We start from the raw sequence: 18,928 nt of genomic DNA, 5'->3' as shown, positions 1-18,928 counted from the left end.
CGTGCCATTGTCCTTGGCATCTCATCAGCCCTCATTGTTCGCCATGTTCAGAGAGTCTGGTTTTATCCCATGCTTTTTCAGTCACAGTCCAGCTGGCCTTGGTGAGCTCCCAGTAGATCAGCTCCACTGTCTCAGTGGGTGGGTGCACGCCTCATGGTCCCGACTTCTTTGCTCATGTTCTCCCTCCTTCTGCTCCTCATTGGGACCTTGGGAGTTCAGTCCAGTGCTCCTGTGTGGGTCTCTGTCTCTATCTCCATCCATCACCAGATGAAGGTTCTATGATGATATGCAAGATATTCGTCAGTATTGCTCTAGGATAGGGTCATTTCAGGTTCCCAATCCTCAGCTGCCCAAGGAACTAACTGGGAACCTCATCTTGGGCACTTGGGAGCCCCTCTAGGGTCAAGTCTCTTGCCCACCCTAAAGTGGCTCCCTTACCTCTCGAATTTTGCATGCAAATGGATGGAAATAGAAAACACTATCCTGAGTGAGGTGTCCCAGACCCAAAAAGATGAACATGGGATGTACTCGCTCATAATTGGTTTCTAGCCATAAATAAGGGCCACGGAGTCTACAATAGGTGAACCTAAAGAAGCTAAGTAAGAAGGTGAACCCAAGGAAAAACATATAGTTATCCTCTTGGCTAAGGGAAGTAGACCAAATTGCCGGGGAGAAAATTGGGATCTTGGGGGTGGGGTGGGATGGGGGTAAGGGGAGATGGGAAGAGAAAAGGTAGAAGGGAAGGAGGGGGGACTTGGGGAAACAGGAGAATTGGGATAAAGGAAAGGTGGATAGGAGAGCACGGAACCATAGAGTTACTTTTAAAACCACTCCAAAGCTAGGTTTCATGACACACACTCGGGTGGCTGTGAGCTTGAGGCCAGCCTGGGCTGCATGTTCCAGGCCAGTTATATAGTGGGATCCTGTCGTAAAAACAAACAAACAAAAACCACAAATAAAAATAACCAACAACAAAGCAACTTTTAAAAGGTTTCCCTTTGGAGCTGTCATTGGTCTGTTTGTAGGAGACACTATTCTCCATGTTAAATTGTTTCTCCAAGAGATAAGGAAATATAAAATATATCAGGTTGAAAAGAAACCTTAACAGTGTTACCAAAACACCTTTTGTTTTCACTTTAAAGTGTAGTTCAGGCTGGCCTCCTCCTCCCATTTAGCTAAGGATGGCCCTGATCTGACCTCCCTGTGTCCACCTCCCTAGGGCTGGGGTTGCTGTCATGCATTACCAAACCAGTTTATATAGTGCTGGAGACTTGCGCACACTAAACGAGTACTCTAGCGCCTCTGGAATAGGTTTCCATCTCACCTTCTGCTACATGAGAAATAAGAAGTTCATCTGCACCCCAGGAGAGAGCCTTCATCACAACAGAAGCCTGGTCCCTTCAGGAGCTCAGGCTTCCAACCTCCAGAATCCTAAGTAATACCTCGCTACTGTTCATACACACAGGTGGAGTTCAGTGTGTGTGGCTGCTGCTGTTACTTGAAATGTTTCTGACCTTTGCCACAGTAGCATAGACCTCCAGATGTCTGCACTGGCATTATTTAAACAGTCAGATTCCAGCAATTAAAGGTAGACAAAGTAACAAGCACAGGACAAGGGAAGCTTCATACAAAGAGCTTTAAAATCGCAACACTGGTGCTGAGTGTTGTCAGCTACATGGTTACTTCATTGTGAAACTGTTTACTTACAAAAATCTTTTGAAAAGGTGAGTAGTGAAATTCTAACACAGAGAAGATTGCATTCTGGTAAGCCTATTAAGTACTCTTGATTAGCTGTGTGCTTTGGGGGTCTCACTGTTTTAACATAGGAAACAGATACAACATATAGCTGGAGATAATGAACAAAGTAGACGTCAATTGCTAGTTATTTTTTTCCTTAGCAGCCCAATTTTGAAGTTGTTTTGAGGTTGTAAAATTTCCATCACACCTTTGATCTACACACCGAGTGAGCTGTTGCCAAGTCAACTGTGAATGCAGCTCAAGGAAAGAGTAATAGAATGAGTTTCTATAAAGCAGTGCTTCTAATAGAAGCTGCGGAGCTCACAGCCTTGCAAAATGTAGACAATTCTCTCTCTCCCTTCACCCTCCCTCTCTCCTTCCTTCCTCCCTCCCTCTCCCCTTCCCTCCCTTTCTTCCTCTTTTGTCTCTCTCCCCCCCCCCCACTCTTCCTTGTTCTTCATTATTTGGGTTTCTCTGCATTCATTATTTGATACCTTCCCTTGGTTGTTTGTCATCTGACTTTATTCTCAGACCCTGGGGAAACTTGTAAAAGTTAAAAAAGATGAACTGATGGAGGAGGAAGATAGGAAGGAGGAAGGAGAGGGAAAAGACAAGAGTGGATACTTTCTGAATCTCATATAATAATACAAGTCTAGTCTAGAGAAGAGAACCCCAAAGAGTAGATTCCTAGATTCCCTCTCTCATCCCACAGCGTGCTAACTAGTCCCAGTATAAAGTTGGCTGGCGTTTGCCTGTGCTCTGACTTGTGGCCAGTGGTTCTCAGAAAGGTTTAGAGTTTGTTCTTTTTAAGGAAATTATTTCCAAATTAAAAACTAATAACCCAACGTGAAAGATGATGGATATGGGGGCAGGGCAGATGCCAGAGTTCGTAGAGTGGAAGGTGAATTATCACCAGTGCATTGTGTCCGTGTTAGTAAGGTAAAAATAAATGACAAATTCATATAGAGAGCAAATCTGTGTAGGCCGAGAGTCAAGCCCCTCCTATGACTTATCAGTGACATTTTTCCTTTTGACTCATATTTTGGATTCCCCAAATTAAAAAAAAAAATCTTGCCATTTTATCTAATCTTGCCAGAAAACCCATAAATAAATCTTTGAAGGGCTGGTTTTAAAAATTATTACAGTATCAAGTCTTTAAAGTAATTTTCTGCCTAGAAAGGTATGTAAAACACACACCTTTAATCCCAGCAGTTGGGAGGCAGAGGCAGGTGGATCTCTGTGAGTTGGAGGCCAACCTGGTCTACAGAGTGAATTCTAGGACAGCCAAGATTGTTAAACAGAGAAACCCTGTCTCAAAAATTTTTAAATAATGATGATGATGCTAATAATAATCATAATTTTCGCCGGGTGGTGGTGGTGCACGCCTTTAATCCCAGCACTCGGGAGGCAGAGGCAGGCGGATCTCTGTGAGTTCGAGGCCAGCCTGGTCTACAAGAGCTAGTTCCAGGACAGGAACCAAAAGCAACGGAGAAACCCTGTCTTGAAAAATCAAAAAAAAAAAATCACAATTTTCTAGGCTAGAATTTCTGTGTATAGTAGTAGGTGGGGTAGTTTTTAATTTACATCATCATTTTTTTCTGAGAAACACCATGTTTTCCCTTGGAAAACTCCCTGTGATGTGTCTGGAGGATGCTGGATTTCCTTGCTGTGAGCATTTGTATTTGTAGATGACACCATGCTCCACATACCAAGGACTCTGGGGGTTCACTGACTTTCAGGCTCACTTGCTGTCCTTTCATGGATGCTGGCAGAAGACACATGGTTTCTGAGTCAGCGCCAAATGACGACTGCAGCAACGCACTAGCTGGGTGGCAGCAGGCAAACGAGCTCAGTATGGCTCAGTTCCAACATGGGCGATGGAGAGGAGTACAGGCCCACGTCTCCCCCGCAGAGTTAGCGGCGTGGAGAGGGGTACAGGCCCACGTCTCCCCCGCAGAGTTAGCGGCGTGGAGAGGGGTACAGGCCCACGTCTCCCCCGCAGAGTTAGCAGCGTGGAGAGGGATACAGGCCCACGTCTCCCCCACAAATTTAACAACGTGAAGAGGGGTGTAGGCCCATGTCTCCCCCGCAGAGTTAGCGGCTGGAGAGGGGTACAGGCCCACATCTCCCCCACAGAGTTAGCGGCGTGGAGAGGGGTACAGGCCCACGTCTCCCCCGCAGAGTTAGCGGCGTGGAGAGGGGTACAGACACACGTCTCCCCCACAGAGTTAGCAGCGTGGAGAGGAACTCTCAACTCAGAGAATCTGTTGTTTTATAGCAAGCAGCAAGCCTACTCTTTTGTCTCTGGGGGTGACATCACCTCAAATGGGAAGATTGCTAGCTGTAGAACACACACTGAGATAGGTGTTCGGCTAAAGAGGTCAGGTCATCTATTCTTTGCTTACAAGAGACAGGTGTTAGAGATCGCACGTGCAAGATTGGCTGCTACTGTCACGGGGGCACAAAGAAGACCCTGCCTAAGGACAGCTCTTTCCTACAGACACCAATTCTGCTTCTGATATGAGAATTATTATCTCAGCAAACAAACTCATTGGCTGTTCTGCCTCATGTTCTGTCAAGTGCCTGCGTGCTGTGGAGGCCAGAAAGGGCAGTCAGATACCTTTTAGCTGGAGTTACAAGTGTCTTTGACATGGGCACCTGGAGGCTCTGTTAAGAGCACAGGCTCTTAACCACCAATCCATGTCTCCATTCCCTTGGATTCCTCTTTTTAGAAATCATTCTTTTCTCTAAGAAACAACTGGAATGGTGGCTTCCCACCAAACTTCTTTCACCCTGATAGTATGTTGCGTTTCTACTATTGACCTGTGTTGGATAGTTACTTGAGTAAAGCCAGCGGTAGATGTGGTCCCAGGTGCTAGACTCTCACGGGTGTTTATAAGACAGAGTGATATACTGTAGCAAAGTCATGGGGGTTAAGCCCAGTACTGAGAGGAGCCCTGAGCAGAGCCCGGCCAGGGCAAAACTCGAGATACCACTGAGTGCGCTTGGGAAGGTGACACACAGAGATTCAGAGTCAGGCAGCGTGGGAAATGTCGGCTAAGTCATTGCCTGAGGAGCACGGTAGAAGATCAGTATTAAGGGAGATACAGGAGAGGTAGCCAGGGGCACAGGGAGGCGTGTGGACACCATGGTCAGGAGTGTGTGTTTGTGTGTGTGATTGACAATATATAGTGTTTACTATGTATGTTATGCATTATCTACTAGTTGTTGCTATTATTTATCATTTGCTATATAATACAGAAGAAATAATTGAGAGCTTGAAAAGAGATTATGATAAATCAAATCTCACCCCAGAAACTGATGAGGACATCTTCATTTACTCTACCTTCCTTCTGCCCCCGATAGAATAATTACTGTGCAGTTCAGAACCTTGTACTTTAAAGCTCAGAGATCAGACAGATTGTTTAAACCTAAGCAAATACTTAAGAAAGATGGCTAAGTTATTAGTACAGAAGTATTAAATATATGATGGAAAATATGGGCTGTTTTTAGTATACTTCATCGCAAGAGCCTAAACCTACATCAGGCTTCAAGGTCTGATAGTCAAGATGTTCAATTTTGGGGTTATATAGCCCAGTAGTAGAGTGTTTGCCTGGTGTCTGTAGGGTTCTGGGTTTGACCTCCAGTGCTGCAAATAGAAAAGGAGACGTTCAGTTTGACTCCCGCTCATGAGTAAGCACTTTCCAGGAAACTGGTCTGTGGACCCTTAAGTCATGACTGTATTCACTGGATGTCCTTCCATGTGTATGTCTATACTATTATGTATCTCTTTTGGCAGTGAACAAATTCAGCCTTGTGGGTATAGTCACTTCTTGGCAGATTTGTTTTTCGTTGCCTAATTAAACTAAGAAATATGTCTACCTCACTTCGTATTTACCCAAACACTAAGAATAGGGCCTTCTAGTTAAAGGTCTGAATCATTGCGAACACAATACTAACTTCAGGGCTACTGCTCTGTTGGAGACCAGGCCTCTCTGAGCATAGCTCTCACCCTCAGTAGAGCAGCTGAGGCTGCTTGTAAGACACCTTCAAGACAGGGCGATTGATACTCTCTCACAGGAGAGGAGAGAAGCCTCACTAGCCCCTCACCTGAGGTTCTAACCACTGCTTCCTGTCCCTTCCTGTCTATTTTTTTTTTCTCTAAATGCACACAGCCTCATAGTCTGAAGGGAGCGAGTGGATATATTACATGCAGCAAGTTAAGTGAAGGAAAAGACTCCCTCTCTGAAGGTACAGGAACGTTGCTATTGGCATGGCTTCTCTGTGGTCACCCACGCTCCTATAAGTAACCCCTAGCCCATGTTCTATAAGTAGCCCAACTAATTCATTGGTCGCCTATGCTAGGCCTTGAGAGAATTCTACTTTAGTCTGTCCTAATATAGCACCTGATTTGTTCCCATCCCCACCCAGGAAAAAGATCATACAACAAAGAAAACTGTCTTGTGTTGTTCATGAGAGATTATATTGATCCAAAGTATTTGGGAAAAGCTCAGTTTGAAAGGGGAAATCTTACTGCAAAATCCAAGGAGCACCAATTCCCAGTGCAGCTTCTGTGCCATGCCTGAGAAGCTGAGTGGGGTTTCATAAAAGAGAATGCCTCGTGTATCCCTCCTCCAAAGTCTCCAGGCAGCGTTCACTGTTTATTAACCTGCGGTTCAAGAGAGAGGTCCTCTTAATCATCTTGGTATGCCACCTAGTGTTGAAAATGTTTATGTTGCATGAATGAATTAACAGCTGGTTCTCTGGTACATGGGTCCAGTTTTTGAACTTGAGTTTTTGCTTCAAAAATAAGTCTAACGATCTCCATTTACTTCAGGGAATATCTTTCCATAATTTTTTAGGGTTGGTAATAAATCGTATAGGCTTTTAAGGGTATAGCTGGAATATAAAGTCGACTGGAGGGCCTCAAGGAGAAATTGAGAAATCTTTGTTAGCATGACTGAGACAGTGATATCCTGGGTTTTGGAGTCAGGCTGGGCATGATTCTGTCCTGACACGTTTTTTAACCGCATGGCCTGGACATGTACTTACCGTCCCCCTGCACCTGACATCTTTATTTGTAAAATAGAAATCCTGATTCTGTGTCCTTACAGGATCACCAGGCCACCTAAATAAGTTAGTGCACCGCATGGCTAAGGGCTTGCTGAGAGCCAGCCACTGTTCTCCCAATCCATAAGTGTTTCATATTGCTTTGGCCCCCTAATGTGGTCAGTCTTATCCTCAGCACACAGTTGAGCCTACGGTTCACAGATGTCACTGGATATTCCTTCAGGGGATGAAAGCAGAAATGATTCATACATGATTTTCCATATTAATAGTACAAAGATCATCTTAAAAATCTCTTAAGTCAGTTAAGATAAAAGAAAAAAATGATGAACAGACCTGAGAAGCCTAAAGTTCTGCTTCGTGAGTCTCATTTCCTTTGTGAGGTGAATTTGCCTCGGGAAGACTGAGGTGTTAGTATGTACACTTCCTCCATTCCCTTATTGATAAAACGCTGCTGATGCCTGCAATCAAGCCAAAGCTGCTTTTCCAGTATTTTTTAACTTGTGAGGAAAACCTTCCGAGCAACAGATGGCTTAAACACAGCTTTTTAGGAGCACTCATCTACCCTGTGACTGGAAGAGGTGGAGTGGGGCAGCAAAATAATTTTGAGAAACAAGGAACGGATGGGGTAGTGGGAGACATGGGAAAGAAGGACCCGAAATTCATCCTCCTCCAGCTCCTGGTCTTCATAGCTTTGCAAGCTGGAGCGCCTTCAGCCGCGTCCTGAACGACGAATCGGTTGTCCAGCCTTAGCCACCAGCAGTTGTCTTTGGTGATGCTTAAGATCAGAAAGGGAAGACCTGTGTCCTTTTTTAAGCAATCCAGAGGGTTCCTGACCCTCCAAAGGAGGTGGGAGCAGAGGTCCTGCTCAGAAGCCATGTTGAGTTTTGTGTCCTTGGTCATTGTCCGGGGTGTGCCATTTTGTTGTTATCCAATATTGACTCTTTCCAAATTTATTAGTCAAAAATCAGGCACTGTTATTTATCCAGCATCTTTGTGAACCAGCATGGAAGCAGAATTATGCTGGATGACTCATGAGTCTTTTTAAACAAATAAAACACGCCATTCTCTGATACCATCTATATTTGATTTGGTGCGGTTGATTGACCCTGGATCTGCTCTTAACAAAAGGAACAGGAAAGGTTTTTTTCTATTGGCCCCTTTAAGAACAAAAGCCAAGCAGTTCCTTCATTTTTCCCAAATTAGGGCTCCAAGGAGCTGACCTGTCTCCTCTGAATGTGGGGGACCGAGATGGTTCAGATGAGCTAGGATCCAGCAGGAGAAAATAACGGCCCTTGCGCTTTTATCTTTTCCTCCCTGTCTAGTCATAAAATCTTGATTAACCCTGGACATATAAGGCTTGAAGAAGCAGGGGGCTGTGGAAAGAAGAGAGAAGAGAGAGGACACTTGAATTCCAATTGTCTGTGTGAGGCTCACAGTGTTCTCACTGCCGGGCAGACCTCTGTGCTGTGATTGCAGTGAAGAGATCCAGGATATCAAGTTCCCTACGGATAGGGCACATAGCAAAGGAATCTCTTCTAGACTGGGATGAGTGGGATGAGAGCGGTGGTGCTTAGGTCATTTCTGGAAGTGGCACATGGATTCCTCATCGAATTCTAATCACAGAGAGTATACTTTTGAAGGAGGAATTCTTTGAAAGCCCAAAGGTTTAGTTCTTCTGTTTGTGTCTACAGAACTATCCAACTATCCCCCAGTGATGCTTAAAACAAAGTGCGCTGGTTGGTTTTTTATCAACTTGACACAGTTAGAGACATCTGGAAAGAGAGAGCCTGCGTGGAAGAATCGCCTCCGTCAGAGCAGCCTGCACGCGTGTCTGTGGGACATTTTCTCGGATAACGGTTGTTGTGGAGGGCCAAGGCCATTGTGGGCAGTTCTGTCCATGGGCAGGTGACCCTGGGTTGTATAACAAGGGAAGCCAATAGCTATGCTCTTCCATGGTCTCTGATTCTGTCCCTGCCTTGAGCGCTTGTTCTGGCTTCTGTCAATGATGGACTTGAATCTCTAAGATGCTGTAAACCCTTTCCTCCCGAGTTTGCTTTTGGTCTTGGTGTTTTACTAGGAGAACAAAAAGTGAACTCAAACCCTAATGAACTCCACTATGAGATCCCTCTCACCTCACTCACGGGTGTTCTGCACGGGTTTGTGATAAGCTAATGAAAGAAGGAAGCCTGCCATCCCTTTATATTGTCATCATTTTATTACTTGCTTTATTATGCAGAGAAAATCATAAAGTGTATCCCTATTATTTGATCTGTTTGAGAAAAGAATATGGGAGAAAATTTGGCTCACTTGTTTCCAAGTTCATGAGTTGCCTTTGCCCATATATGACTCTTACTATATTATATATAATGTTATATAGTATATGTAATTATGTTTGAATATTTAAATATTATGTTTATATAATATATATCATATCTTTGCCTATATAACTCCTACTTCTTGTGTATGTTTGGCCCTTCAATTTATCTTCATTATTTTGGGATGTCATGCCTTTATTATAGCATCAAGACTAGGGAACAGTGACATTACACATGTATCTATAATAGCCTCGCAGTTTCAGCTTCTAACCCCTATGAAAATGAGGCCATGGTCAAGGCCTGGTGTAGAAATCTCCCTAAGATGAAAGGCAGGTGACAGGTGAATGTGCCCTTCTAGGAGACATTTTAAAGATGTGCTTGAGTGACCAAGATCTAGACTAGTAGCTAAACATGTGTGAGTACTTTCTAAACACTTGCCCTCATTCTTAGTTACTTCCTTTGTTACTCTTTAATTTTCAACCAACAACAAACATGGCATGGCTCATTATTCAACCAGAATGGAGTTAGATTTGTAACCAAGAAAAGATACCTTGAATTCTCCATTCTCCAATCCTCCTCTAGTCTTAGAAGGACACTAAGACTTTTTTTCTTTTAAAAAGGAGCTTGGAGTTTGTCAGTGCAAAGTATAAATATAACATGCAACAATTCACCAATCTTAAACTTTAAGTGAGCTTTAAGGGAATTCAAGATAATTTTAGCTATGCCAGAAATTTGCTTTAGGCATTGGTTTTAAATCTTACCCTCAATTGACAAGAAGCTCCATTTTTATTCTAAATAAGAAACCCCACATTTAAAATTAAAAGTGAGATCCCAGAAACAGTGCTCGTTCCTCAGTGATGCTTCAGTGAGCCATAGAAAGACCTAAAAAGTCATGCAACATTTTACTAATGTCAGCGTATTTCTGCCTTTTGCTTTGTTTCCAACCTCAAGAGAAACATGGTCAAGTAAGAAAGGATCCTTGGATAGCAAGGTTTCTCTACAAGGCTTAAGTGACTAGAGACAGCAAACCTGGAAGACATGAGGACGTTGGAGGGAGGAGAGAATCTCAACATAAAAGAGCATTTGAGAGATTTCTGTAGATTCCAGTTCTGTCCAGTTTGAATTTGGCCATTTGCGTTACTTCCCTAAGACAGTAAGCTGAATGCGGGGGCACGTGCTCCATCCATCCCAACTCCACTGCTGAGATATTCAGGCCATGAAAGGATACACATTTTTAATAGCTCATCCATTATGTGTGTAAAATATGCAAAATATCCGTCTGACTCTGAATTTCAACCGTGTCTACCTGCGTCGTGCAGGTGTCTTCTCGGTATAAGCTATCTTGGTACTTTTATGGTGTGGATATTTATTTATGTTGAACTAAACTGTACGTTTCCCTAGGCGGGGACTGCACAGCTGTTCCCCAGAACTGAGATATTTTTTGTTGCTACGCTCAAACTACTAAGTTCAATGGCCTGCTTTAATCGCCAGCGTTCTGTGTGCACACTGATGCCGAGTTTTAAACTAGAAAAGCAGAAAATGAAAGTATGTTTTCTTTGGCAGGCATTTGATGTACTTGGAGAAGTCGAAGCTTACCTTAAGCTCCTTAAATCAGAGGGTTTAAGCCTGCCTGTCTTGGCAGCGAGGCATGAGGAATTACACAGAGAAATTAAAGACTCCACCGCCGCTGCTCTGCAGAAGGGACGGGCCTTAATCAGCCAAGCCGACTCCTGCAGGTGAGGAAAGTCTGCTTTATCCCCCAGCCTAACGAGCTTTTTCAGTTTCCACAACCTGGTAGGAAAATAAGTTGCACAAGGTTTTTCTGTGTTTCAGTTTTTTACACCCCCCCCCCCCCCCCCCCGCTTCTGATGTTTGGCCGCATTATGATGTGGCTTAAAAGGTTCTATTGAATTCTGCCTACGGTGATTCTGAGCACAGCGTTGCTCCCCCTGAAGTGAAGCCAGGGGTCAGAGCATGAGGACTTAAAGATGCTGAAGCTTTGTGTCGTGTATGAGAAGAGGGAGAAGCAAGGCACCAGAGAGGAGCTTTGCTCTGCAGGTTTTCCACATCCTGCCTTCTCCATGCTTCTCCTTCCTCCCTCAGCTTCTCCTCCCTCCCCCAGTCTCTTCCTTCCTCCCTCAGCTTCTCCTCCCTCCCCCAGTCTCTTCCTTCTTCCTTCAGCTTCTCCTCCCTCCCCAGTCTCTCCTCTCTCCTTCAGCTTCTCCCTCCCTCAGTTCATGGCCTTCTCTATTTTCTCTTTCCAGAAAACAAAACAAAACAAAACAAAAAAACAAACAGACAATAACAACAAAAAATCTACCAGAATTCTCATTTCCTTTTAACTTGACTATTTCACTGAACAAAGCCCCAAATAAAAGGTAATTATTAATAACCAAAGCTCACATTTAGTGAGAGCCTGCTATGTGCCTGGCACTGTGCCAAGGGCTTTGGGGACATTCTCTCACTAATCCACACAGTGACTCCATGAAACACATACTAAGAATGTTTTCCTTCCACAGACACGGGAACTATGAATCAGAGGGCTTAAGTGACTGGCAAACGGGATGGCAGAGCCAGTTTGTGACAGAGGGAGCTTTGGAATCCAAGTGCCCAGGCTCCAGTTTCCGTGCTCTTGGGCAAGGTGCCAGGATCATTGACTTCCACGAGCATGCTTAGCGGGCGCACCAGGCTGGGCTGAGAATTGGTTGGGCATGAAGGAGAAAGGGGGGCAGTGGGAAAGAGAGAGAGAGTGTGTGGGAAGTGGGGGGACTTGAAGACAGGGGGATGACGGCCTTTCCTGGAGCAAGTATCAGCCAGGAAGATTGCATCTACGTTTAATCAGTAGCACTTACGCTTAACAGAAAGAGAGGAAATAGATTTGTCCAAGAAGGTTAAATCCCGGTTCTCATTTGCTGTAGTTTTCTATAATTTCCTTGAAACTCAAAAAAAAAAAAATACAGTTTGAGGAATGAAGTAGGTAGAAGGTGGTAAACATGGTTTCATTTCCCTTGAGCCCCATTTCACTCTCTTAGGTGTGTTTTAAAGTATGGCCGTGGATGTCTAGGTATAGGGAATTTTCTTCCCAGAAGACGATCTGAAGTGGACAGAGACATTTGATTCGGGTACTTAGATGGTTCCTATGGGACCATGCAAAACTGAGATTAGAAATAATCCAAGGTCTCCCAGAAAGAGCCAGAAACCGAAGGCCACAACAAGGGCAAAGGCTTCTCCTCTGTGGAACAACTACCAACAACTCTAGCTGCTGCGGCTCTCGACTTGGGTGTTGAGCCAGATGCCAGATGAAGCTGTTTTCCGTTAGACTAGAGGGCCCAGGCATACCCAGCGTGGACCCATGTGCCTACTGCAGCTGCTCCCTCCCTTTCCCCTCCTGATCCATGCCTGTTCCTTCCAGATGTCTTGAGCCAGGCAGACGACTGTCTGTCTATAAGATACAAGACACTTAGATGTTGGACTGGGGCAGTCGTATGATGACTGGTGGACGTGGTGAGGCCTGTTATTATCAGTGGATCTCACAGCCCTGGCCAGTGTCATTCTCCTGGTCAGTCTGACTGTGTTGTTCTCTCTGGCCAAAGGGAGAGTCCCCATGTGTGTGCAAATGAGGATGCAGCCAAAGCCCCCACCCACTCTCTGATCCCTGGAATTCTGGTTTAGGTTGCTGCTTCCTACCAGGTACTCGGGCTCACAAATCCTAGATGCTGGCTTCTCTTATTTAGCTGGTGCCATCGCAAGCCTTTTGTTTTGGCTTCCCTTCTCCGGGTGACACATTTGTCTTCTCTCAGCCACTCAAGGCCCAGTGAGAAGTTTAATTCCTGTGTCTTACCCAGAAACTGAGTTTTTTGGTTCTGCTTCAGGCTCTACTCGTAGAGACAGAAATGTGGTCACAAGTTTTTACTGGTAAACTGTGTCCTGTTTGCTCTATGTGAAGTGCTTTGATTTTGATAGCGAGAGTTTCGATTGAAGTGCTTTTATTTTCTCTTTCTCCCCCACTCCTCTCCCTTCTTCTCCCCCTTCTGTTTTGGGTCATGTTTTTGTAAGCTTGCATATTTCTTTGTTCATCTAGTCCAATACTTTTGTCTCCATGTTCTTTCTTGTCATGATTTTTATACTCACCCCGTTTTCCAAAGAGGAGTCTATCATTTTGTCTTTTCAAGAGGCAATTTGGTTCTTAATGGAGAAAATAAAATAAAAAAACACTAATTAGAACTGTTGCAAGAAAATTAAATTAATAACTAAGCAATTAGGTTTTAAAAAATTAGAGTATGTGTCTGTCAGCATCTCAGAAGTATCAGTTTGCTTCATAATAGTATCAAGATACTGCTTCCCCAAGATTTCATAATTGTACAAATCAATGCCACTTCCATGTGGTGGGGGGAACTGAAAGAAAAGGGAAATTGTTTCTTGGCAAAATATTTTTGATTCAGAAAGTTGATGCAAAGTAGAAATCCATTAAGAAAAAAAATTACAAACATATTAGAATTTCCCTTGCAAGTCAGAGGACAGCGTGGCTGCTGACCCCAATCCCATATATTCTATCTGGAACTTGTTCCTGTTTCTTCATCTGATCCATCTCCAAATGCTGAATTCCCATCAAAGGAAAGAAGAGAAGTTTTCCAAGAAGGAACTTTCCTGCCACAGCTAGCTACAGTGAAGGTAGAGTTTAGCATAGCAGCCAGGACAGCAAAGAGCCATTTGAACTTCTCTAAGTGTCTATATGGACTGTCCACAGTGGTTCCTAGACTGTGAGATGCCAGCTGTGCCGCCAGGTCACAAAACACCAAGGTTCCTGTTAGCGGACATCCCAAAATGTCATTGATCGGACGACATTTGATTCCACATCCAAGGAGTTTGACTGTGTGCACTGAGAGCTCCAGAATAGTGCTGTGACTTTTAATCCTAAATCTGGTTCTCTGTCCTTCTCCATCAAATTGAAATTCTCATTTAATATTTGTGATTAAATAATGCAACACCACTCCTTGCACATAGAAAACACCCAATACCTAATTACTTTAGGGTTAAAAACCTATACGAAGAACCACGCGATTGTGTCAACTGATCACAGCAGGGTGAGACATTCCAAATAGTGGTACTCATTTTGATTAAACAGGAAGGCTATGGGTGAATTAGAGGAGTTAAGTATTTCTATTCCGATAACAAAGGTGGAATTTAGAATTGGATTATTAGCAGGTAGGGCTTTAAAAGTCTCTATTAGTTAATATTTTTACTGTTAATAATAGAAAAAAAAACCCAAACTCTGAAACTTACATTTGAATGAAATGAGACCATGACAACTCCAAGCATGGTTGAGGAGAAAGTTTTTATTGTAGACATGAGGAAGAGCACAGCCAGCGGCATCCGGAAGAGTCCAGAGCAAGGAGAGAAGCAGCAAACTAAACATGATCAGCAAACTGGACTGGGCCATGAGAGGGAGAGATAGGAGAGCGAGAGAGGAAGAGAGAGGAAGCAAAGAAGACGGAGGGAGGAGCAAGAGAGCCCACGGCTGAAATGATAGGTGATACAGGAATCAGAGGCTGGGTGAAGGGAAGCCCTGAGCTGGAGAGGTTTAGGGCAGGGGTGGGGTGAGAGGAGCTGAGGAGCCTCAGGTACCCTGTGAGCCCGGAGGCCAACATGTGCCTTGATGTGCTAAGGGACACCTCTGTGAGCCATTTGTGCTGAGTTTCTTTTGGTCCTGTCAATGTTTATTTGAAATTAAGTGTGCGGGGTGAATTGAGATGTTTGTCATTACTCTTCTATAAGGGATGGGGGACAGAGTCACACTGTTTTTCTATCCTGGCATCAAATAGGCTTGAACTTCAAGCCACCTCACAGAATAAATCATAGTAATGCCTATATTTCCTTGCTTCTTTTAAATCTGATCTACAACCTAACGATAATTCTGATCATTGAGTGGCTTTTTATCTTTCCAGATGGTAGCATCTGTCACATGAGCAAGGGACCTTGTATTATGATATTTTCATGCATTCCTTTGCATGCAATTATGATACAATAAGTTTCCCTCAATAGAGTGTGATAGTAACCAGTTTGAGAATCACAGTCAGGCTGAAAGCCTTGACTTCTGGGCCCCTTTTCTCTTTCTGGGTTTTGCTTGGCATCATTCTTAACCAAAGGTGGCCTGCTACCACACACTGTTTGGTATTAAGGCACAGGATGCTGCGGTGGTTGGAAGTGCCAGGTCTGAAATCTAAGTGGCAATGACGAGTAAAAGCAACGATCGCCATCTCTTTTTCCAAGCACGGCTCCAACTTCAGAGCTCAAGACATGAAACGCACAGCAGGAACCAGGCTACCTTGTGAAATATTCATTTGCCTTTCTTGCTTGTTAAAATTCCATTTAGGAGCTGTATGCTGCAAGCATCTATTAGCTCTGTTTCTAGCCCTGCATGAAGGAGGGTACCACTTTTCATTCTATCTTATCATGGCTAAACATATTAGTTTCATCTTAGCTGAATATTTTGCTTCTGTGTAACTTTATTATCTGCTTCAATCCAATGCATATGACTTCCTTCATATAAATTCTTCACATAAATTTTCATTCTTCATATTTCTCAGAGTGGGGGGGAAAACTAAGCGTTAATCAAGATTATGCTTATCCTCCCCACAGTTTTTGTTTACACTGGCTAGCGCTATCTTGGTTGGCGCTACAGATGTTAATGAACTGTGGACAGAACTCGGGCCTTTTCTTCATTTGTCCATTCCAAAATCATGCTCAATGTTTTGTTAAGCAGGAGATCCCAAGCATCTAATGTCATGTCTGGCCCCATGCTGTTTGCATTCTGGTGGGGAGAGCCAACCAAGAAATCAATCTGCAAGTGAGCTGTCCTTTGGAGCAGGAGCTACTGTGTGGGATATGGTAGAGAAAGGCTGTGTGGCTGGAACTCTTTCAGGCTCTGGGGTCAAGGGAGGACTGACTAAGAAGAACTCCCATGCATTCCCGGGGAGCTAAATGGACCCTACAAAGAACACAGTGCTGAACAGGAAAGGACAGTGTGGCTGGAGGAGAGGTGGGCCAGAGGGGGAGGAGAGCAGGAAACATGGCTGGAGTGGAGCTATATTACAGGCTCCTTAGGAATCGGAGGAAACACTCTCCTTTACATAGCTCTTGATGGACTTAGGGATCACCCTCTAGGGTGTACACTGATCTATCATTGCCCCCATTTTGCAGAATAAAACCTGGGCACAGAGATGTTCAACAGCTTGCTATAGCTGTAGGAGGTGGAGGGCTGGGTTGCTTGTCTGAGTTGTTCTGTTCGATGGCTAGCTATCGGTTCTTCTCCTCTTTCAGCTCAACTTGCATTGGTGGTGAGGAAGCGGGTGACTTCATGTCATGGACTTTCTTTTGTTCCAGTATGTTCAAGAGGAATTTCCTCTCTCTCTCTCTCTCTCTCCCTCCCTCCCCCCCCCTTCAATCAGGCTTCACTTTCCCTGTAGTTTTCTTTGTTTTTTTTTTTTAAACTGATTGAATGTATGGAAAATGGCCATGACCTCAAGGCTCGACAGAGACACATCAACCTGTCACAGAACTGCAAAAACCTATTGGCATCCAGTCAAGAAGACACACATGAAGTATATGTGCGTTACCAAAACGGGACCCCTGGGGACAGAGGCCATTGTACACAGTGCTTCAGAGAAGGCAGACATAATTTTGAACAGAGATCAGGGCAGGCTGAGTGAAGGAGTCCAAAAGAAGGAACCATGGGAAGAGTTTATCTTCAGGCCAAGATGACCAGAACAGTCAGCTATGGCATAGCTTTGATAAAGCTACGGCACAGCCACAGCACAGCTATGGCACAGCCACGGCATAGCTATGGCATAGCTATACAGCCACGGCACAGTTACAGCACAGGCACTGCACAGCTACAGCACAGCCAGGGCACAGCCACGGCACAGCCACGGCACATCCACGGCACATCCACGGCACAGCCACGGCACAGCCACGGCACAGCCACGGCACATCCACGGCACAGCCACGGCACATCCACGGCACAGCCAGGGCACAGCCAGGGCACAGCCAGGGCACAGCTACAGCACAGCCAGGGCACAGCCACAGCACAGCCACGGCACAGCCACGGCACAGCCACGGCACAGCCACGGCACATCCACGGCACAGCCACGGCACATCCACGGCACAGCCAGGGCACAGCCACGGCACAGCCACGGCACAGCCACGGCACATCCACGGCACATCCACGGCACAGCCACGGCACAGCCAGGGCACAGCCAGGGCACAGCTACAGCACAGCCAGGGCACAGCCACAGCACAGCCAGGGCACAGCCAGGGCACAGCCACGGCACAGCCAGGGCACAGCCAGGGCACATCATGGCACAGCTATGGCACATCCACGGCACAGTACTGTGTACCCCTTTGCAGTTCTCGTTCCCTCCTCACCTTCCTGCACCCCATCTCTCCTTAGTCCTCTCGTGTGTCTGGTCACCTAGTCGCAGGCTGACAACCCACCTGGGAAGGCTCTCAGCTTCCTCTCTTGACACTGACACAGTAGGGAGCTTGAGCTATCTGGAGCAGGTATGACATCAGAGAAAAGCTGCATCGTAGTAAAAAAAATATTTGTTTAACCTTAAATGGGAAAACAAACGACATGCCAGCTCCCCAAGAAAATAGGAGCCACTTTCTGGTGCCTAAGAGATTCGTTTGTGGTTGCATCCTGTAACAGTTCCACCAAACACTTCAGAATTTAAAAATAACTTGTTGGGGGCTGGATGTGGTGGCACACCTTTAATCCCAGCACTCAGGAAGCAGAAGCAGGTGGATCTTTCTGAGTTCGAAGGCAGCCTGACCTAAAGAACAAGTGCCAGGACAACCAGGGTTGCACAGAGAAACCCTGTCTCAAAAAACAAAAACAAAAAAACCCAACCAAACAAAAAAGACAGCATCAACAAGGGAGCTGGTTTTAATGGAGTTGGATGGCACAGTTAGGCGGTAAAAGTCAGACACTAAAATCCGGGAAATCCGCAGTTGAGTTCTTAGGTCAGTTTGAACTTCGCTGCTCTTCAGATACCCTCGTGTCTGAAATCAGCTGCTTGTTTCAGATGCGGACTGAGTAGTACCTTTGCAGTCTCAACCCTGCTAACACTCAGCAAACACTGGTAAGGTGGATGGCTTTTTTTGTTCATTATGAAACTCTTAATACGGAGTATATTACAAAGCTTAGACTGCATTAAAGGAGTATCTATCAATTTATTTCTTAATCAAATATCTATGTTAGTCACTCTAATGCAAATTTACTTTCTTATGATGTGACGTGAAGTTGCCTGAATCCCAGTGGGTAAGAGGCTTGGGAAGAGCAGAGACAACAGAGGAAAGGCTGACTTGAAGGTCGGGAATTCTGCTCAGCTTGGTTGAGGAGCTCTCTTAGCTTAGGGGGTTCCGGAAGAAAAGGTAGAGAAGGGATTATGAGTAAACACACTAAAGAATTAAAGTCAGGATCTTCTATTCGATTCCATTGGTCGACTTCTCTGTTTTTATGCCAATACCAAGCTGTTTTCAATACTGTAGCTCTGTAATAGAGTTTGAAGTCAGGGATGGTAATGCCTCCAGACGATCCTTTATTGTATAAGATTGTTTTGGCTATCCTGGGTTTTTTGTTTTTCCATATAAAGTTGATTATTGTCTTCTCCAGATCTGTGAAGAATTTTGATGGGATTTTAATGGGGATTGCATTGAATCTATAGATTGCTTTTGGTAGAATTGCCATTTTTACTGTGTTGATCTTCCCAATTTAAGAGCAAGGGAAATGGGAGGCGGTGGCGGGG

At 44.7% G+C, this 18,928-nt stretch overlaps 1 protein-coding gene across 2 annotated transcripts in view; it reads left to right on the top strand.

The window, feature by feature from the left end:
• The window catches only part of Ccdc141 (coiled-coil domain containing 141), a 147,812-nt gene that overhangs the window by 70,559 nt on the left and 58,325 nt on the right, over positions 1-18,928 (top strand). For both annotated transcript variants that reach the window (XM_041639829.1, XM_041639830.1), the window contains exon 8: positions 10,686-10,858. In XM_041639829.1, coding sequence (XP_041495763.1) covers positions 10,686-10,858 — 173 coding nt within the window. The remainder of the gene's footprint in view (positions 1-10,685; positions 10,859-18,928) is intronic.

This window comes from Microtus oregoni, unplaced genomic scaffold, assembly GCF_018167655.1.
Source record: "Microtus oregoni isolate MIOR12 unplaced genomic scaffold, Mior012 000060F_ref0000265, whole genome shotgun sequence".
In the NCBI taxonomy this organism is placed as follows: domain Eukaryota; kingdom Metazoa; phylum Chordata; class Mammalia; order Rodentia; family Cricetidae; genus Microtus; species Microtus oregoni.
The sequence above is the reverse complement of the archived record's forward strand: the minus strand, read 5'-3'. Positions and strand labels throughout refer to the sequence as shown.